The 23,256-nt window shown below is 36.9% G+C and overlaps 1 protein-coding gene across 1 annotated transcript in view; it reads right to left on the bottom strand.

The window, feature by feature from the left end:
* The window catches only part of LOC126299116 (exopolyphosphatase PRUNE1-like), a 142,148-nt gene that overhangs the window by 72,027 nt on the left and 46,865 nt on the right, over positions 1-23,256 (bottom strand). Inside the window, exon 3 of the mRNA XM_049990816.1 lies at positions 3,363-3,628. Coding sequence (XP_049846773.1) covers positions 3,363-3,628 — 266 coding nt within the window. The remainder of the gene's footprint in view (positions 1-3,362; positions 3,629-23,256) is intronic.

The raw sequence follows: 23,256 nt of genomic DNA, 5'->3' as shown, positions 1-23,256 counted from the left end.
ATCACTGCAGCCAGAAAAAGATTCTGCAAGCTCATAGACCAATGAAAACTGAAGAGAATTGTTCAATGTGACAGAATTGCAACCCTTCCACAAATTGCTGAAACTTTCAATGCTGGGCCATCAACAAGTGCCAACATGCAAACCATTCAATGAAACATCATCGATATGGATTTTCGGAGCCAAAGGCCCATTCGTATACCCTTGATGACTACACAGCACAAAGCTTTACGCCTCACATGGGCCCATCAACACCGACACTGGAATGTTGATGACTGGAAACATGTTGCCTGGCCGGACAAGTCTCATTTCAAATTGCATCAAGTGGATGTACGTGTATGGATATGGAGACAACCTCATGATCCATGCACCCTGCACGTTAGCAGGGGGCTGTACAAGCTGTCTGACCACCTGCATCCATTCATGTCCATTGTGCATTCCAATGGAATTCGGCAATTCCAGTAGGACAATGTCACACCCTACACATCCAGAATTGCTACAGAGTCGCTCCAGGGACACTCTTCTGAGTTTAAACACTTCCACTGGCCACCAAACTCCCCAGACATGAACATTATTCAGCATATCTCGGATCCCTTGCAATGTGCTGTTCAGAATAGATCTCCACTCCCTCGTACTCATGAGGATTTATGGACAGCCCTGTAGGATTCATGGTATCAGTTCCCTCCAGCACTACTTCAGACATTAGTCGAGTCCGTGCCATGTCATGTTGGGGCACTTCTGCATGCTCGTGGGGGGACCCTACACAATGTCGGGCGGGTGTACCAGTTTCTTTGGCTCTTCAGTGTATGTTGCTGTATTAATGACTTCAGGTGATAATTTACTTCAGAAAATTTGTGTGGGTATATTCAAACAGACTGAATGGAAAAATCAAAAGGAGCCTGACAAATCAACAACAGATTACAATGGTATTCTAAAACATACAAAAATTTTGAAAATTAATGACTTGCTTTGCTCATGAGACTAATGGTACCTTACAGTAAAGCTCACATCCAGTTCATCAGATTTTCATTCTGATGACTTGTAATATAGTTGAGCAGTTCAGCCAAAGTTCTTACTTCACACAGCACACAATGCAGACTTACAGCGTTTCCCATCAACCAAATTTGAAATCACAGATTCCCCAAATCTGCAATCAATTTTGACATGTGACCAATGTTTAGCACTCCCAAGAAGTTCCAGTAGCCTAAAAATTATATTCATTACCCCACACCCACTAACTTTATCAATTTGAGTGAGCTTTGGCCTCGTGGCTGTGCTTGACTTTTCAGCTCAAGTGCAGAAGATGGGCCAATGACAGACAACTTTTGATCAAAAATGCTTACTGGCATTCAACTTATGGTCTACGAGACAAATGGTTGGCACTGACTGTTTATGGGGCTAGGTGGCAATGTTGCTCAATGTGGCATACTGTGCCCCAGTTGCTGTGCCTCACATACTCTAGTGGAAAAAATAAAAATTGCAACATTATGAAGTTTCTGACAGTACGCATAAATTTATTAACAGTAACTGCTTTAATACACAAACTTGAAAAACTGAGAAACGCTATTACTTATATAATATGCTGACATATCCTAGTCATTTGATATACTTGACATCAGAAATACAAATTATTTTTTTTTTCAATATTGTCAAGCATTCATTGTTTTCCTTTTTGGTGTTACATATTTCCATTCTTAACTTCTTCTACAATGGGCATCAGAATAACTAATCAGTATATTAATAATTATAATCTGAAGGAAGTATACACAATGTGATATTCAGTCAACAGCAAGCTCTCGTCTTAAATTACAGAGAGTGCTGCACGTACAGCAATGGAAAACCTCAATTCACATTGCCATCATAATCTGATTTTAAAAGTTTTTTCTGTACTGTTTGAGCTTTGCTAACACTAACCTAGGTTTCATCTAGCCACAGAAAACTTTTGAATATCATACCACAATCCTCCACAGCAACCTACAACCACCATGCAACAACATATGTCCTTGAAATAAATATTTTATGTCAATTAATAAGTGAATAGCTGTAGGCCATATCTTTGATCCCTGTATGCAATGTAAATGTGCTGATTTTAAACAGATCAGCTTTCAAAAGCTACAAAAAGAACAGGATTTTCCCAAAAGTGTGCTTCTTCCTTAGCAGATTTTTTTCTGGTGTCTGCAACTTTTGTCACTCTGATCACAATCTATATTGTAGAGTTCTTTCCCTATCATTATGAACATGTTTTTGTTTATTTGCAAAGCTCTGTGGTCCTCTTTGCAACCTGAGCAACAGGAAATGAGGTTCCATCTTCTTTGTCTCAAATTACTCCCTCACAATGAGAACACAAAATTGTGGGTTTGGTTGAACAGCACACTTTTTTCCCTCTCTTTCATTTTAGGCATTGGGCTTGCACCATACTGGACATGGTTTAAAATCAAGTAGATGTGAATAAACACTAAAAACACCAGAAGTAAAATAAACTGTATACTATACTTCTAGTCAGACAAAGCAAAACTGTAGTACTGATTACAGGCAAGAGACTCACTCTTATACCAAACACATATGCATGTTTGTCTTTCAGCTTGGCTCTTGTTACCTGCTCAAATGCTGTGCATCACTGGCCAGCTTCCTGTGGTTGCTAAGCAATGAAACAGCACTACTAAGCTGACAGTAAAAAAGAATCGTCTCCTACAGTATACAGAACAGTTGATCAGAGATGGGTCACTTTTGTGTGAGCCACCTCCCTAACAGCATTTCCCTAACAGCACATAAAATGTTATGATCTTGATATATGCAGAAGTACTAAATTCAGTTGTTACAACTGAAGTGCACTCTTTAATGCCAAAGTTTTAGTACAGAGTCATGTTAACGCATTATAATTATTTTTTTCTTTTGACTGTCTCTTATGACCCTGGCACGCCTTATACTAACTTGAACAGAATTCAACACATTTTTCACAGCTTTTGGCTTGCTATCAACTTTTTTAGTACTAAATACAAATATACAGGTCACATTTAAACTAGTTGTCATTGCTGCAGAGGCCCACTTTATGACTTACAAAGCCAAGTAATAAATCTATGCTATTTTCCTTCTTTACACAGTGTAACTCGAAATACCACCAAAGTAAACTTTCTTTTTTACTGCATGATTATTCATTATTTGATTTATAATCATCTCCTAAAATAATACTTAGAAATCTCTCATTAGTACAAAAATCCTCAAGGAATTCCTCCTTCCAATTCCATGTCTTACCAATGTCTCTACTCTCTAAACTATCAAAATCTAATAAAATTAAAACTATGGAGCATGTACAATTTAACTGATTGCATAGGAGTACTTGCTTAAGTTAAAACAAGAATTATTACCATATAACAGTATGAGCATACTACGAGGAACTGGAAGTGCATCTTGATTTATAACTTTCTCTGCTATCAAAGTTGCACAGGATGCAACAGATTCAACTGTTTTCGAAGTATTCTTCCAATCCCAGTCTGGGTCTAAAGGTCTATGGTCAATAACTTCTGCCACATGTGACTTCAGCCATAGATCCCTCTCTGATAAAGTATGCTGGTCAACTAATATGACTTCCAAATGTGTATATGACTTGATATGTTTGAGGTCTATTGTATCCCTGCAATGAAACGAAAATTTCACTAACAGAAGAACAAAGGGACAAGTAACTTTCAATCCACAAGATGCAAAAGTAGACAGACATTCAAGTTAATTAAAAATGTTTTTATAACAGGTAATCAAAATCATGCAATAGTGAGCAGAATATTTGTTTATACTCAAAATAATTTTGGTAGATAGCTACATGAAATACCTATGATGTTCCTAATGCAATTAATGATTGAAGTAGGCCTTCCAAAAATGCACTGCTTGTGTCAGTTAAATGGTAAATTAAGAAATATTAATTGACTTTTGTATCAATGTGAAAGTCAAGTAATGAAGACTATAAGTTGTATGGAGGAAGCTAAATAGCATTTACTTACCAAATACTGTGTAAGTTTGTATATTGTGAGGTTTCAGAAACAATGACTCCTTTCATTAGGAGCAATGTAAAAGGTGTAAGAAAGTGCTATAACCAATAGACAAAAGGATAAGTCACTTAGAACCCCTGGCCAAGAGATATAAAGTGTAAACGGTAGGGGTTGAAAGTAGTAACGGAGAATGGTTCTCAACAAAGGGCCTTCCATTTTGATTCTTTCAGCTGCTTTCAAATAAGTGTTTGTGTTTGCTGTTTGTATTTCACTGGCTAGAATATAATTGCTGCATAATAGCGTAAGTGTTGTTTGTTTGTATGCAGTCTGGTAAAGCTTTTAAGTCCAGACACTGTTAGCATTGATAGACAAATTGATAAAGAGTGGTGAAACTGTTGTTGCACTTGCAACGAACTTCACATAACAATTTGGAACAAGATGTACAGTTGTTTTTAAGTTTTCCTGTTATGCTGAACTAGCAACAAAAATGCCATTCCAGTAGTTTACTATTGCCAGAATGACTTGCATAAGTGGCTCAATGAAGCACAGAAATATAGTTGTGGCACTGGCCACAGTAAATGGAAACTACCTGTACGGCCAAAAGCAAAAGGTTGTATTGATAATCATCAATCATTGTTAATGTGACTAATTTCAATTGCAGATACACTTCAGAGAGAGAGAGCCAGCTTTGATAAGAGTTCTTTGATCCATAGAACAGGGAAGATGTCAACAACAGACTGCATGCACATCATAGCCTTGAGATCACCACATAGACAGAGCTTGTCATTTAGATCTTCTTTTACTGGCAGAGGCATTGTCCTTGTACTTAAAGACATTTTTTCAGTTACTCATTGATAACAGTCTAGTTAATTTTTAACGAGCCCTTTAATATGAGGGCATGCTGAAAAGTGAGAAAACTCATAAAGCTTTTTAAATAAAACAAACACTGTTCACATTCTACACCTTTATTCTTCACATCTACATATTTGTTTCACAACAGCCACCCAAGTGACAAACACATTTCTCCCAACAAGAGACCAATATGTTGATACAATCGCTGATGAGTGTTTGACTTTCTTGATGGAGCCACAACCTTACCTCTGCTTGCAGTGCTCCCTTAAATTTTGGAAACAGACAAAAATAGGATGGGGCCAAGTCGGGACTGCATGAAGGATGAATGATGACAGTGAACTCAAGCACTGGATTGTTACAGATATCCCTGCACTTGTATGTGGTCTAGCATTGTCACACTGAAGGAGATGCTCCATGTATGTACAAACAACTCAATTATATATTTCTCATGCACTGAGATGGTTACCTTACACACTACCCTGCTAGTGGCAGAGGGCTGGAAATAAGTGGACATTGTTAATAACATTTGTTTTCACATAAGAATTCGGAGGTAGTACTTTTTGGCATGCCTTCACACAGAGAGATTAAGCTGAGCTTAACATTACTTTGGAACTGCCATCAACTTCACTGTAGTAAGTCCTTGGAAATTGTTGGCACAGCCAAGTTCAAATGAAAGACAACTGTGAACACTTGGCAAATACCAGAAGCTGGCATCAACCTGAAGGCTGGTTTGAATGTCATAGTGTTTTAATTAGCATGGACCGACCTACTGGAGGTTGTATGCTGTTGCCTTTTCCAATCTTTGAATTGACTTGTCCAGCCAGTTATTGGAGGACCTAAATTTTTACATGGACTCTGAACCATGATGCATTTTGGCATTTTTCACATTAACAAACACTGTCAGATGTGAAACAAGTGATAAATGACAAATAACATTTCTAGAATTGACAGGAGATCAAATCTGAGACCTTTGAATCTGAAATATGGTACTTCACTACTGAAGCCCGGTGACACATTTGGCAAGTGCCATAGCAGCATGAGAGGGAATGGTGTCTGACAGTTTGAGGTTGCATTTCTTCATTGTGAATTCAGACACGGAGAAAAAATAAGCTTGTTACTCATGTAGTACATCAGCAATATAAAGAGCAGCAAACTTCACTGTGTTACAATGTTTTTTGTTATCATTTTGCCATAAAACCAGAATGCAATTGTTTCTTTGTACCACTAGCAAGTGTGAGGAAGTCAGAAGACCTAGAGTGTGATAAATTTCTAAATTGATCAAGATCGTAGGTAAATTTGTGTTGACTTAATAATCTATTACGATACTTCATTAAACACACACACACACACATATATATATATATATATATATATATATATATATATATATATATATATATGCAACTCAGTACTTCCTCTATGTGGTGACTAGCAGTCAAGCCTTTCCACATTATGTTATTCCATCCTGGTCTTTCCAATGCTTGGCTTTATTTACTATTTTAGTTGCTTCCCAATTCCACAGTCAGGTATATTGGCAATTATGCAAGGTGTATCCATAAAGTAAGCTTCCCTGGGATTGTGAACGAAACTCAAAACACAGCTGAACTGAAAGATTTAATGAAATGGATACAAGAAGTGTTGAGGAATTTTTCAGCATATTCACCACCAGAATTCAGACATTTGTCATACTGTGTTGTGACATAATGAGATACTAAAACACTTGAATGACAATTTTAATGCCTGGGAATCTATGCAAGGCCCACCTGTGAGCTGTTTATTCAACTAATATTTTGCACTCAGGTGGGCATATGCAGAGTGGCAACCCATGGTCTGGAGTAGTACTACAACTATAGTAAAAGTCTGCTAGATGGATGTACTTGCATTTTGTAAGGTTGAGTTATCTAAACAATACAATTTGAATTTTGAATGCAAATTGGCTGGCAAACCACATGAAACATTTTTTATCACACGCAACCCAATACCAATTCCCAGTAGAGAGGCAGTAACAATGGAACTTCATGGGATAAAACAATGGGATGTTACAGTAAGGAATGATAGTCATTACAAAAAACACTCTCATAACAGTGAAGAAGAAAGATGACAGAGCGAGGGGGTCATAGATGCTCAGATGTTGAACAGCATAGTCAAAGAGCAAACTGATAGACATGAAAATATAGACAAACTACTCAGATTTCATAATGTGAAATATGTAGCCAGCCTTGATTCAACTATGAGTTACTGAGAGACTCCATTAGCTAAGGAGTATGTTAAATACACAGGTTTTCTTTTTCAAGGCAAATGAAACCAGTACAAAGGAGTACCCTTTGGCTTGAATGTTTCAGTCTCAGTGTTCATATGAGCTTTAGATATACAGGGGGCATAACTGAGTACTAAAGTAATTGTATGTGTAAGTGATCTACTTCTTACCACTGAGAAGTGGAAGACACATTTTCAGTTATTAAATTATGCATTTCAAGCCTCAGTGACACAGGACATCCTCTGAGGGCTGTAAAAAGTGCAAACATAAAGTGGGACCCAGGAAAATTATAAGTCTACGACTGAAAAGATTAATAAGGGAAGGCAAAAGATTCTGTTTTTAATGTAACTAAAACAAGTGACAAAATTAGCATTTTTTCAGAATTAATTAAATAAATGTAAACAATTTAGTTCTTAGAACACAAAGATGAGTTGAATGAGCAGATGTGTACTATTGTGATACTATTGTGAAGAGTAGAATTATGTTTATTGCAGTCAACTTGTAAGTGCATTATACCTTCTTTTGAACAATAAAGCAGTATGTGCCTGTTGAGTTAAAGATGAGTTAAAGACACAATTTCTTTTAATTTTTGGGAGCAGAAGATAATCTAAAGTTAAGGTCATAAAATTTTCTTTGAAAAATACTGGTATTGTGTATTAGTTTAGAACTGACTATTGCATTTTTTTGGTAAATTTTGATTATTGTTTTCCATTACTGTGTAAAGGATATTATTTGTACTTAAAATATTATGGAAAAGTTTAAATGGTGTCCATACCCAATTAGGCATTTGGTATTAATAGTATGGATAGCCGGTAGAGGTTCTACTTGTTCTGTGTATTTACGAAATAAAATAAAAATAAACTTGAAAGTAATCTAAAATTGAAAAAAAAAAAACTGATGTGCTAATGAGACATTTTAGGTTGCTTGTAAGAATAATGTTGTACTTCTATGTTTCATAATTTCTATATCTATTTTTTTTAAATTCTCTTCTATGCCTTTGATGTTTGACTGTGTAATAACTCTGTTCCTGTTGTAGGGTGAGAGGGGATGAGAAGTTTGTTTAGATTTGTAGTACAAACATTTGTTTCTCAATATAAATGAAATAGATTAATCAATTCATTAAATGTTTTGCCATATGGAGGAACACATAATAAATTACTGGCACATATGACATAATGGGATATCAAATACCTGAATGAGAATTGTAGTGGCTGGGAGTTAGAGTAGTACTGAAACTGTGGTAAACAGTGCTAGATTGATCTACTTGTATTTTATAAAGGTGAGGTATCTCAATGATATTCAGAGGTGAAAGTGTTTTCGTTCCATTATTTTATAAGAAATAATCATTGCTTTGTGGACAATATGTTGAAACAAATGTGTATTCTTCATCTTTGGTACCATGCATATCTCGACTCACATATTTTGGATGTGTTGGTGCATATGCATTGTTGAGTGATGTGTGTAATGAATAAATGGCACGAAGAATTTTTCTACTGGCATAGTGGTTTTGATGGATAAATAAGAGATGAACCTGAAATGAAGTTAGTGGTCAGGAATTAATAATAAATTGCCACTGGAGACAAAGAACCTGATTACAACATCACAATCCAAGCATCTTAACCACTTGTAAAACAAAGTTGCTTCCACCACCAAAAAATGTAACGGCATGCATTGTACATTTATAATTGAAATAGATATAAACCAGTTGCATACTTTTTGGTAAACATGACTCAGTACTGTGTAATATATTCATTGCCACCCCCATTCAACAGTGCTTAAGAACTGAGTAATAACTATTTGACATTGCATTTAGGCATTATTCTTTTATTGTCACAAATGCCGGCCGCGGTGGTCTCGCGGTTCTAGGCACGCAGTCCGGAACCGTGCTACTGCTACAGTCGCTGGTTCGAATCCTGCCTTGGGCATGGATGTGTGTGATGTCCTTAGGTTAGTTAGGTTTAAGTAGTTCTAAGTTCTAGGGGACTAATGACCACAGCATTTATGTCCCATAGTGCTCAGAGCCATTTTTGTCACAAACTATTACATTGGTTCATAAGTTTGTAGCATTTTTTATTTGTGTGTTAGTATTCCAGTTGCTACGGGGTGATTTGTTGATTACATTTATTTATTTGTGGCTCACTGTTCCTACTTGTGATTAAATATTGTCAGTTGGAGAGTGTGAGTGGAGCTATGACTGCTAGAAAATGAAGAGCTAAGTGGAGAATTATGAACATTTCTGACATATTCTTCTGTTTTCTGTTGGAGGAGTGATAGCAGCGAAGGTAGACAGAAACACTTGCGCCATGTATGGGGATAATGTCACTGGACAGAGCACGGCAAGAAATGGTTTTTTCATTTTAAGGAGGATAATTTTGACATTAATGACTCTCCATGTTCAGGAAGACCTTCAGGGTTTCATAACGATCATTTAAATACATTAATCCACAATGATACATGTCAGTGCACTCAAGAACTGGCAAATGTGAACTGTGATCATTCCACCATCATGTGACATTTGCATGCAATGGGAAAGGTTAAAAACTGGGTGCACAGGTACCGCATGCTCTAAGCCAAAATGACAAACATCAGTGAGTGGTCATATGTGTATCTCTGCTTGCTCGTCATCAATCGGCTTGTGAACAACACTGACGGCCCCTATCCTGTATCACTACTGGCGACGTGAAATTCTGTCTGTATACGAACAAGAAAAAGAATGTAATGGTTGACTCTAAAAACAAGCAGCAACTCCCCGTACAAAGGCCTGTGTGTATCCACAAGAAAACATGTAATGCATCTGGTTGAACAGCAATGGTCTGGTATACTACAAACTGCTTCCCCGAAGTGTAACCATCACTGCTGACATTTATTAACATCTGAGACATCTTACAGGTGCAATAAATGAACGACAACCAGGAAGACTGCATAAAGTAATGCTACTTCACGATAATGTATGTATGTGTGTGTGTGTGTGTGAGAGAGAGAGAGAGAGAGAGAGAGAGAGAGAGAGAGAAAAAAATGTGCAGCGAGCCTAGACAGGAACTGTTAGGTTAGGTGGTTAGTGTTTAATGTCCCATTGGCTGTGCCCTTTCAAAGGAGCCATCCCGGCATTTGCCTGAAACGATTTAGGGAAATCACGGAAAACCTAAATCAGGATGGTTGGAGATGGGATTGAAGCGTCGTCCTCCCGAATGCGAGTCCAGTGTGCTAACCACTGCGCCACCTCACTCGGTGACAGGAACTGTTCAATCACTAAATAATTACAGTGGAGCTATTACTGCTGCAAACAGAGTTGGAAGGTATCAGTGAGATAAAAGTGAAGCAATTAGTACTTTGTCGAAGTGACAAATGTGATGTAACCGGCTCCAACAGTGACATTAAGCTGTCAGGGCTGTCCAGTATCAGCCTCTACCTCCAGTTCTCACCACAAGTGGTGTCACAATTTGCAAGCAGTCACTGCAAGTGGCACTCTCAGAAGAAGACACCAACCTGCAGCACAAGTTGGGTAACTTGGTGGGATCCCATGACCACCAACTGTTTATAACTGTCCTCCCACAGGTCTCAGTGAGCATTCTCTCCTGTGATTGCTCATATGGAACATTCAACAAGCCAGCCATTATTTGTGACAACTTAAGCTTTGATTCTGAACACTGTATGGACTCTGTTTCAGGCTGGCTGCATTGTATTTGTGTTATGCAGAACTTGCAAGTCCTTGTATTAACTTTGTGCCTCTACAGTTTGTCTGTGTATTTTGCCCAATAAATTGTACTCATAACTCCAGACTTCAACAGAATGTTTGATCGCTGCTGAATTACATTTACACTTCAGTCCCTCGGTTTCCAAAATGTCAACATGTTTTGTTCCCCTTAAAGAACTGCTTATTTCTAGTGGAGTAATGATGCCATTAGCTCATAGAGGGGTCATTTGATGTGAACAAAGATATATCCTCACTGTACAAGGTATTTTTTTTTCAGAACCCAACTGCTTTTTGTTAATAAGTCATTTATTTTATATACAAGAACTGGTACTTAGTTTTCATATGCATTTCCTAATGTTGAATTAGGGAATGATTGTGTGGATTTATAAAATAGATGATTTTCTAAGACTTTACTGGTTTGAGATCCTTGACATCAACACAATTATCTATTGTGGTATAAAACATAAATTTTACTATTTTTTTAACATTTTCAGTCTAAGTTATTGTTGAAGTAGAAAGAGACTGGGTGGGGCATTATAGTGGGACCAACTTCTGCATCCCTGTTTCTCAGGAGTCTGCCTGCCTGTGACTGGAGCCCCATTGTGACACACATCTCCAAATCCCTGTCGGTCTGGACACACTGACTGTGATCAGACAGGAATTTCTTGAAGCCCCGGAACAGATGGAAACCACTTGGAGCTAGGTCCGGACTGTAGTGTGGATGCTCAGACACCTAACTGCCGAACATTCGCAGGCGCTCTGTTATCCATCAAGCCATGTGTGACCAAGTGTTACCATGCAGCAAGACAACACCAACACTAAGCATCCTCCACTGCTTGTTCTGAACAGCCTCTCTTAATTGCCACGTTGTTTCACAGTAATGCTCAGTGTTCACCATTTCAAGAATTCGATGAGAACTCCCTGTCTGTCCCAGAACACTGAAGACAGCATTTTCCCTGTTGACATAGTCTTCTTGAGTTTTCTTTTGAAATAAAACCACTGTGACACCAATGAACTAACTACTGCTTTTTTCTGGGGTACAGTGTGCAACCCATGTCTCATCACTTGTGATAATCACGTCCAGAAACTCATCACTGTCATCACAAAATTGCTGCAGAAAGTCAAAGCTGCCCCCATGTGCTTTGCTTTGTATTCTGGAGCCAGTTGCTTTGGCATCCACCTAGCTCACGATTACAAGAACAAGATGTGTCCCATGATAATTTCATGCCACAAAGAGTTCTGCACCCATGGGAACAGACTGGTGAGTTTTGTGGTTGTGAAGTGGTTTGATGGACAAGCTTCATGGTCACCTGTAATGACGGTCATAAAAATTTTGTCAACCAGCTGCAAAGTCTCTGCACCAGCAACATACCATCCACTTGCTCCTGAGATTAGGCCATACACCCGACGGATTTCAATCACCGCTTTGTTCTCTTGTATTAAAAACTTTATTAATGACCACACTTTACACATAGCAGGAGCTGGAATACAAGCCTGTGAGGTCTTTGGCAGTTCCATCAGCATACATTATACGCATCATTACTCTATCATGTACACACAGTTGCTTCAAGCAACATATGGTTCACTAGCTATGGGACAAGTGGGAAAGTTACTTTATGGATGCACCTTGCTCACAGGAAGAGTAGTATGGTTTCCTTCACTGAAAAAATATCAAGAACAAAGTCTTCATTCTAGGAACCTAATGATTTTTGTTCTGTCAGTCTGGCAGCATGAGTATATTCAGCACCAAACTTCCATTTCAAGCGATGTTCCCAGTGTATGAAAAGGGACTGTCATAAAGTTAACATAAAATGATATTCTGCTACAAAAATTTTCAGATTTCACTTTAAATAGCACTTACAGTAGCTATTATTCTTATTTTACCTTCTGACTATTACGGCAATTTCAATTTCAAGGAACAAAGAGAGCATTCCTTATTTCATGTACTGTTGATCCTTGTTGTAAATATATCTCAGCACATGAAACATGTCAGTTTTAAAAGTTCGTTGTGGTTACATGCTATGGGATTATATAAATAGTACTAATGAGTTTCATATTCTATTAGGGGAAAAAAAATTTGCAGACAAATAAATATTAAAGATAATTTATTATAGAAAAGTAAATATGTTTCCAATAATAAATAGATCGGATCACAAATAAGGATCTGGGAATGTATTTTAAAGTTACAGGTACATGGCTGCTATACATCATGGTTCAGGAACTCTTCTGTAGTGTAAAATTAACCTTGCAATTAACCTTAAGTGGCTTTTTAACAAGACCTCATCATCTACTAAATACTTAAGGGAGGACATTAAAAACTCTTACAGCCCTTCTGTATCATGCTCAGGTATCATACGGGATGTCTTCTTTTCTACTAATATACAGCCCTTCTGTATCATGCTCAGGTTTCATACTGGATGTGTTCTTTTCTTTTAATATCATGGCCAAGATATACACTATTAGGTTTGAAATTGAGCTATTTTCCCTTATGAAAAACATTAGGTAGAATACATATTGTGCAGTGGATGGGAGAATTTCACGTGCCTTAAAAAGATTTCTGTGTGTGGCTCTAGGGTGGACTCCAGCCATGATTCTTATGGCTGTATTCTGTTCATACAGCACTTTTCTAGCTACTGGCTGATTTCCACAAAATTTGATTCCATATGCCGTAACAGCATGAAAAAAACCATAATAAGCAGATTCAATGGCTTTCATATTTCTATTAGAGCAAACACTGCATAACGCATCCGCTGCAGAATTCAGTCTTTTGCACAGATCAAGGATGTGAGTTGACCAGGTTAATTTGCTGTCAATATGCAAGCCCAGGTATTTTGAACCATCCACCATAGCTATTTGTTGGTCACCTAGCTTTTCTCCTATTTCTTCATCTTTAGAGATTGTATGAAATTGAATATAATTTTTTTACTATAATTAAACAGTAACCAGTTCACAATATTACTAAAAATCTCATTAGCTGACACCTCTAGTCTGTGTAATGAATAATCAGTAAGTAGCGTAGCATCATCAGCAAAAATAGTTAATTTAAAATATTCTTTACAAAAATGCCATTTCATTAATAAAAATAATGAAAAACACAGGGACCATAAATGAGCCCTGAGGCACTACACATGTAATGGTACCAAATTCTGATGATATTGAACAGCTTCTCAACACTAGTGGCTAGCGTTGCTACCTCTGGATCACATGGTCCCGGGTTGGATTCCTGGCTGGGTTGGGGATTTTCTCTGCCGGGGACTGGGTGTTTGTGTTATCCTCATCATTTCATTATTCTCATCCCCACAAACCAAACATCATCACCACCACTATCTCAACTATCCAGTACAACTTGCTGTTTTCCGTTTGAAAGATACTAATCTAGCCACTTCCCTGCTGCACTGGCTGTACCTAGATATGTAGTTCTGTATATAAGTATACAGCGACTGACCCAGCTGGTCATACACTATCAAAGATTAAAATAAAGTGTCTTTGAAACTACTTCAGTATACACTTGAAAGTCTGCACTGTTGTAGAGAAAGGACTTACAATCTGTCAATTTTGGATAGTTAAAGTCTTATGACTTTTTTGAGGATCATCACTGCAAATTTTGAAATTACAGTGTCGGAAATGGTATATGGGAGGATTCCAACAAAATACAGTTCAAACTAAATCTTTATGTACTTCAAGAATGGCATCTCAGAACCACTGATAGCTACTGTAATATTTATTTATTTACTGACAATCAGTTTCAGTCATTTGGACCATCTTCGAGTCATGTACACCATTACAACATATAAAGGAAGGGTAAATAACAATGTTTGTTTCTCTTAACAACTGCAATTTATCATCAACCAGTTCAATTGCCTTACACATAGTAACTATACAATTCGAAATTTGTGACTTTCAACATTAAGCACTGATTCATAATAGTGCAGTTTTCTTGTTACAATGCATTTTTCATAATTTACTGGTATGATGAGTTCACAATGTGTGTGCACCGAGATAGTCAGCTTAGACAAATAAAATGCATCCATTAGTGGTGACGTCTAATATTTCAGGTGACATTCTACACCTTATATGGTTGTCATTTTGAAAATTCACAACTTTTTGGTTTCAGGCTGGGTACATCTGGAATTGGCAAAATGTATCCTAGAGTTACTGCACATACTGAAATAAATTTATTATGAGACACAATTAAAAAGAAACACTTTTACAGTTATTACCAGTTCTGCTGGTTGTGCCATTGTGGTTCTTGATCCATCTTGAGAAGTAGTGTCCAATAAACTTTCACATCTGAACATGCAACTGATGATGAGAAATGGACTATCACTGAAGTCAAGGTCCCCAAAATGGTTTAAAAACCATAGTAGGGCTATCTGAAGATTGTGCCAGAGTAAGTAATAGCTGTAAAAGTTGTTTACAACGGACACAACATAAAGTTGTTTTGTAACAAGTGACTATCAGTGATGCTCCATAACATTGCTAATTTAAAAATTCTGCCTATAAATCACAATCATAATCTCACATGTTTAATCAATCATCAGTCAACATGGAGTTCATGAAGCATATGATAAAATTTCCCATTTAGTTGTTTCGAAGCCTATCATTAAATTTCCTTCCATTTTCACCACACAGTGAAGTTCTGGAAGCGATGTTTACATGAATGAATATACGACTGGTTTTTTATTTTGTAATTTTGATGATTGGGTCTTTCACACAAAGCAATTCCAAAGTAATTCAATTAGATGTAAACAAAGAATGTGTTTGATGACTGCCATTACTATTTATTTGCAAAATTATTCTTACTATTTAGGATATGGAATGATACACCCTTTATTTTATCAGAGTTGCTCTTTTGAGAAACTGCAAATTCTACTTTCCAAGACTAGGGTACAATCTAACAATATGTTGTTGTTGTTGTGGTCTTCAGTCCAGAGACTGGTTTGATGCAGCTCTCCATTCTACTCTATCCTGTGCAAGCTTCTTCATCTCCCAGTACCTACTGCAACTTACATCCTTTTGAATCTGTATAGTGTATTCATCTCTTGGTCTCCCTCTACAATTTTTACCCTCCACATTGCCTTCCAATACTAAATTCGTGATCCCCTGATGCCTCAGAAATCTAACAATACTGGACAGCAAATGTATCAGTAACAGCTATCAGACTTTTCTCTTCAAATGGGATCTGTACAGTACTAGAAATCTTTTTGTAGCTGTTCAAACATCTGTCATTCCCAGCTCCACAATCTCTGGAAGTAGTCTACAGTTCTAAGTTGTCGACAAAGAGAAAAATTATCATTTACAGCATTTGTATTAGCAGAGTTTTATACCATTGCTCATTAAGTTTGATACAGTCTCCTTGGAATCATCTCTGAATTCTCCTGTTGTGGCAATTCAGGATTCCATCAATACATATATTTTTGTTCTGCAAATACCTGAAGGTAGCTGTAGATAGTAATTTTTATATTTGTGTGGGCTCCATAAGTATCTGACAGCCCCAATAACAAGTTGTGTAATACATTTTCACATGGTCTTTTCTATAACACACATGGGAGATATAATGATTTCTCTTGGTCTGTTGAAGAACAGTGGAGTTTATTGTAAGATGTTATTTATATGCTCTTTTGTTCTAGCCGCAGTACTTTCATTCTGTTTACATTCTCTTGGGTTCTTCGTGAAGTACTTTCATTCTGTTATAAGTATGTTGATAACTCTGAAGCGGTGGTTTAACTTTTGTTTTTTCAGGTGATACAAGTATATGAATAAAAAGCTGTAGCAGTCTCCTAACTAAAAAGCTGGTTAATGAAGCATTCAAAAACATCAAAAATGGATAAAGCAAATGGATTGTCACAGAAATGTAACAAAACACAATACATACAGAATGAAGGCTTTCACGACCGGGTGACATGGCTGTTGATATACTTTCCGGGATGTGAGGTCATGGTCCAAGAACTTTTTCTGCTCCTTATGTTTCGTCCCGGACTGCGCTGGACTTCCTCAGAGGCGCTGCTCCGCTGAGTCTTGCCGACTGACTGGTCGGGTGTCTGAGAGCGACTTATATATTGTGAGAAAGGGGGGCGTGGTTCAAGTGACACGTGATGAGCAGTGATAATCCATAGCAAAGATAAGGTTGACTATCGATTACCACCTTGTCAAGATAAAAATTGTTAGCAATTTTGTAGAGCCACTGTCCATATATCGCTGAGTTTCATAGCGCAGTCCTGGACGAAACGTAAGGAGCAGAAAAAGTTCTTGGACCACGACCTCACATCCCGGAAAGTATATCAACAGCCACAATACATACAGTTCAGAACTTCTCATAGGACTCCACAAGCTATAAAAATAAGTCCTCAGACAATGAAATGCAAGTAGTGGAAAGGAAAAAGAAAAAAGGAAATTTAGAGTCTAACATTCCATCAACAAAAAGTCATTAGAGATGGGGCACAAGCTTGGAATATGAAAGGATCTGGAAGGAAATTGGTCATGCCTTTTTCAAATGTCCTGTCTCAACATTTGCCTGGGCAATTTAAGGTAATCTCAGGAAACATAAATCTGGATGGTCAGGCAGGGATTTGAACTGTTATCCCCTCGAACATGAGTCCAGTGTGCTAACCACTGCACCACCTTTCTCAGTAAGAAGTAGAAAGTGTCAAACATTTTAGGAGTAGACAAATTGCAACCTCAATTGGAAAAAACTAACTATCTATAATTAATAATGTATACTGGTTCAGTTATGTAAGCGGCATGCGTGATTACTGCTACAGGTAATTTTAAAAATGAAGAAGCCAGCTTATTCTGTATATTTCCAATTGCTAATGAGTTATGGAATCATTTTCTTGAGAAATCAAGTAACAGAGATTGTATTTTCTGAATACAGAAGTGTTTTATGAGAATGATATCTGGTGTTAATTCAAGAACATCCTACAGAGACATTTTCAAAAGCTAGGTAATTTGACAACATTTTTACGTACATGTTTGCATTAATACTTTGATGACTGAGTAACTAGGGTGTCGTTTAACAGGTTGATACTGCACATTTTCACAGTTTTTTTTCTGAACGTTGTGTAGCAGATTTTACCATACAGAACTTAGAGCAGTTTATTGCACTTCAAAAACAGACTTTCCTTCTATGAAATGCTGCAAAGAAACATACACTTATATCAATAACATTTTTTTTTAAAGTGAAATAAAAATGTGTTCTTTTCACAACAATTTCTTTCTTTAATTTTCTGAATGGGGTAAGAATACAATTTGGTGATACTAAAACTCTTTTAAAATGTGGTTTTCTTTATTGAAAACTACTTATTTACATTTGCTTTGGTGTGAAAAATTTCAAAGCATTCTGGAAAACAAACGCTCTTCACAATAGTACCTTGTATCTCTGCTTCCCACTTTTCCACATCTTGCCTTGCTTCTTTCAGCACAAACTTCACATCTGTTCTGAGGCCATTTTGACTTTTGCGAGGCTGGAATTAATTTAGGGAAATGTATTCCAAAGAGTCTATTTACAAGTATACCGTTTTTTGGTGGAAGTTGATTCAACAAGGCCACCTTTGTTTACCATTACCTCAGCCAGAGCAGTAATGAACTCAGGAAGATGTTTATTGGTAGGCCTTGACTTTTTATATTAAACATACAAATTTATGACCATCATCATGAAAAGACGGGAAAAAATTATTTCTTCCTTTTGTTTCCTCTCAAAAGTGTAGTGGCTAATTAGCTAGTTGCTGCAGTCGACATCTACCTTGTTTTTATTGCATTCCAAAACACAATCAAGTTTCATTTTCTCTATAATTGCAAAGTTTGTTCTGACACTCACATTAGATACGATGTCATTTTGTTTTGTTGTCAAAATAAACACATCCCTAGTGTATCTCCATTTGACAAATAGCAAATGGTCTCTTATGCAAAATGAAACTTAACTTTCTCTCTAGTCTTTGGGCTACCAGATCTTTAGGTACTCCTTTTCCATTTTCCATTCCTGTACCCACTTTGCCTTAGTTTCTTTCCATAATTGATTGAGTAGATCAGGGCTAATGTAAAAATGATCATTTGCATAGAGTATGGCCTTTCCATAGAAACTTTCACACAGTCTGTTTACTACATGAAAAATGCTGTTATTGGCATTTGCCTGACTACCAGGATATATTTCATATTTCAAAATATATCCACTTTCACATGACATTGAAAGTTTATGCCATATTTGTTAGGCTTATTTTTCATGTAGACCTTGAAACTAAGTCTGCCATGAAAGGGCAAATTACTTCATCTATAGTAAGATTTTCACCTGGTTTGTACATTCTTTCACCTTTTGTCATTAATATATCAAAGGAAAGTCTCACCCTGTGAATAGGATTGTGTTCTTCTCGATTTTCTGGAATAAAAGTTGCAGTATCTACAAGACATAACATTCACAGAATTGACAGAAAACAATACTTTCCTACGAAGGAAGTCTGCACAACAGAATTCGTAGAAGAATGGTTGGTCATTTTCCATTTTCTAACAAGGCACACATGTAAAACCACACCAAAAACTTATACAGTTCACTGAGTTTCACAGTACTCCACTTATGCCAAACTAAGAGCTGCTTCAGGTTCCCTGTTGCATTTAGCTTTTCAGTAGTTGTTCTAGCATACCAGTTTGTCTCTCATTTTTCCATCTTCAGCAGTTCATCAGAAAAGTAGGCTAAACAATCAAACATAGAAGAGTTCTGGTCAATCTAAATTTGAATTTCACACGATTCTCCAAAAACTAGAAGCTGTGAAGCAGTAATGCCATCATCTGTCCACTGACCATCTGAAAGAAGCAGATTGATAGGTTCAGAGAGAGGTGTGTCTGATATATTATCAGCAGCAGCAGTTTTATCTTGAGGTCTCCCTAACACTTCATCATTACAAATTTCTTCTTCTTCTACAGCATAAATCATACAAATTAGCTTCCAGGTGTAGAATAAACTTATAGAATCAATTCGACAAACCAATAGCATACCATCACTGCTTTCCAAACTAGAAATTTGTTCATCAAGCTATGAGTCACTATCGTTCAAGAAAAACTCATCATTAAATAAGACCATATTGAAGACAAATACAAAGTGTGAAATCGACAACATAGACAACAATCAAGACCCTGTACTCTGCGTGAGACCTAGTGAGGTGTTCCACTTGGTAACAAGATGAATTGGAATGCTGCAAAGTAGGTAACATTCCTTTCCTGCCAGTACGAGTGACAGGTGCTGCTAACTGTATTTTTTCCATGGTATTACAAGCATCAGAAACTATCCTTATGCAGACGACAGACATAAAATAAATGGGATACATTTACAAAGCTGACAAAAGGACCATGTACGCCCTACGTTGCTCATCTTTTTGGAGTACATCCATGGGACATAGGAGCTATGTCACTCATCTCTAAAGGGTTATGCTCCTTTGTCATTAAGCCATATTTCTCTAGCTGTGAAACACAGTGAACATAACACTAGGACCAAAAACAATCTCTACAAAGAAGTCAAAGGTTTAACATTAGTACAGATAGGAACCATATACATGGGTACACAACCTACCCATATACAGGGGTACACAACCTACCAGAGCACATTAAATGTCATTTACACATTGTAGTAGAGTTTATGATTGTATTAAAGAAATTTTTATTGTGCTAGTCCTCCTACTCCATTGGTATCTTCAAAGGTAGAATTTTAATTCAATGTTTTAGGTTACTGTATAATTAGATATAGACTGAAATACAGTAATGTAAAGTCATTTCACTGTAGTACACTTAAATGAAAGGTACATCCTCAACTTCTTACCATTTATCAGAGATCATTCTCACTGGTATCCATGTAATACAACTGTTTTAATATAAAAAAATCCATTTGACAATAATACTCAAAAAGCAGAACAAACAGTATTTTGCTTTTAATTTAATTTGACAATTCACTTAAAAATCTTCCTTTAGGAAGAATCTTTAAGCCACCTTTTGTGCTAAAGTCAGTCAGTTTGCCTGGTCTGTTTGTTATTCTGTTGAATAGATTTGCCCTTACTGAAGCAGAATGTGAACATTTAACACCAGAATTTGTCATATAGCAACCATCTGCAAAGATTATGCACAATTTTTTGTTGTAAATCCGTCAACATTTTCAAATGCACTACATAGAATAATCTAGGCAGAGAGGCAGAAATTGACACACATGCCTGAAATGATGTGGGGTCTCACTGAAACCAAAAAACATTGCAAAAACTGGAAAACAGATAGTGCTGGACAGCAACACATCAGTGACACCACATAAGAATTGTGTATAAAATGAACTTTAATTAGAGAGGAAGTCAGAGCATCCCTATCCTGGCTAATGAAACACCTGGTGGAAGGTACAACTTTTATGCAGGGTGGTGCTCCACCCTATATTGCTACATATTTGAAAGATCTCTTGCACACATAATTTGGTGAGGACTACGCGCTGAGCCACTACATCCATCATACTTAGCTTCCAAGGACCCCAGATCTCAATCCGTTTGATTATTAGTTATGGGTTTACCTGATACCCCAAGTCTACTGCAATCATCCAACTTCATTAGGGATGCTAAAAACAATATCCAACTGAAATCTCTCACTATACCTACCGATATGCTGCACAGTGCTATTCACAACATTGTCCCTTGACTTCAGGTACTGTTGATGACCGATGGCTGACATGTTGAATATTTGTTATAAAGAACATCATTTTTGCTAAGCATGAATTGTTATGATAATTATTGCTTTTGTACCATATGAAACGCCATCTGTTGGTCATTCTGTTTGTTTTTTTGTTTTTTTTTTTTCAATAAAACCTCATGTCATTTCGAGCATGTGTGTGTTAATTTTTGCCTCATTACTTACATTTTTCTGTGATGTATTGAAGTTTGGAATGTTAAAAGACTTTTGGGTCACCCTGTAAATACGAGCCCAGAAGCAGTACAAATATGGATTTATTACTTGTCACATCTGTCTTTCGGATCCTACTTAAGGCTTTCATAAAAATGACGACTTCTGGTTGTTTTCATTAGTTTCCTTTTGATCTTTCTTGATACTTAAATTTGATACTTTTCTTGTTTATAGTATGTTGCCAAAACCTTCTGTTTTAAAGTATAACTAATATATACTTGCATATCTGGTTGATCAGACATTAATGACGATTGGCGTCCATCCAAAATTAATTCTAAATAAATTCGCTGACTGAAAATATCTTGGTATCAGATGTGTTAGGTATGGATATACTACTTATCACTGACAGGTGAAAATTTGTGTCGCACCATGACTTGCATCCAGATTTCCCACTTAGAGCGAGCGATAGCCCTAACCACATTCACTATCCATGCACACCTCCCAGACTGACCCAAACTCCAACATGTCACATTATATACATCTACATTAATATTATTGGTCTTGATCCCTCATAATCTCGTTTTCACTGGTGCTGGAATACACAGTAAAGCTCTGCTGTAGGTAGGGGACATGGTATAAGGATGAAGGCAGTGTGAAATATGGAAGTTTGGGTCAGTCTGAACGTCATGCACAGATAGATGAAATGGTTAAGGCGACCGCTTGGAATAAGTGGGAAACCCTAGTTTGAGTCCCAGTCATGCAAAAATTTTCAAAATTCGCTAATATGTAGTATATCTATAACTAACACAGCTGATGCCATGATATTTCCAACCAGAGACTTTATTTCAAATTAATAATTAGTATTAAATGGTACTTGCACAATGTTCTTTTGCTCTGCAATAGGACTACATGGCTGATAGGAGAGAATTGTTCTAGGAAATTTTGTGTGAATAGTATGGAAAAATTTATGTATATGAGGCAAGATCATTACTCACCAAAAGAAAACAACAACTAGCTAAGTACTCACAAGAAAAAAAAAAACAAAAAGGCAAGAATTTCTACAATAACACTAATCAAACAAGGTAACTGTCTGATGTGCCATTTCCAGACCTGTTCTACTTTCTTGTCTCTTGCAATTAACATAATATAAAACTAACATCCCAAATTTTTAACTACCAATTCATACCAGAAAGGACCAGCACACGGAGGTTGGGGATAATTCCCACCCCCACTCCTTGTGGAGTAAGTAAAAGTAAGAAATTGGAAGATGCAGATGATAGCTTTAGATGATGATAGGCAGCTGATACCTAAGATAGCGTGACAAGCATGAATGAAAATATGCTGCATTCTTACTGGGCAATTAAAAAGAAAATTATTGAAGGCTGTGTTATAATTGCTGTAATACATCATTTTCCACAAAAGATAAAGCTTAAAAATATTTTGTATTTTGAATCTCCCAGTGCAGGGGATGGAGAACTACGAAAATGTTTAGCTGCTTACTGCAGAGGGCTACAACAATTACCAACTGAAACAGTCAATGGAAAATACATGCACAGATTACCTGATCTGTGAAACAATGGGTGAAATTTTAAATAATTAATAATTATGTGAGAAAACAATTT

Source organism: Schistocerca gregaria, chromosome X, assembly GCF_023897955.1.
Source record: "Schistocerca gregaria isolate iqSchGreg1 chromosome X, iqSchGreg1.2, whole genome shotgun sequence".
Taxonomy (NCBI): domain Eukaryota; kingdom Metazoa; phylum Arthropoda; class Insecta; order Orthoptera; family Acrididae; genus Schistocerca; species Schistocerca gregaria.
The sequence above is the reverse complement of the archived record's forward strand: the minus strand, read 5'-3'. Positions and strand labels throughout refer to the sequence as shown.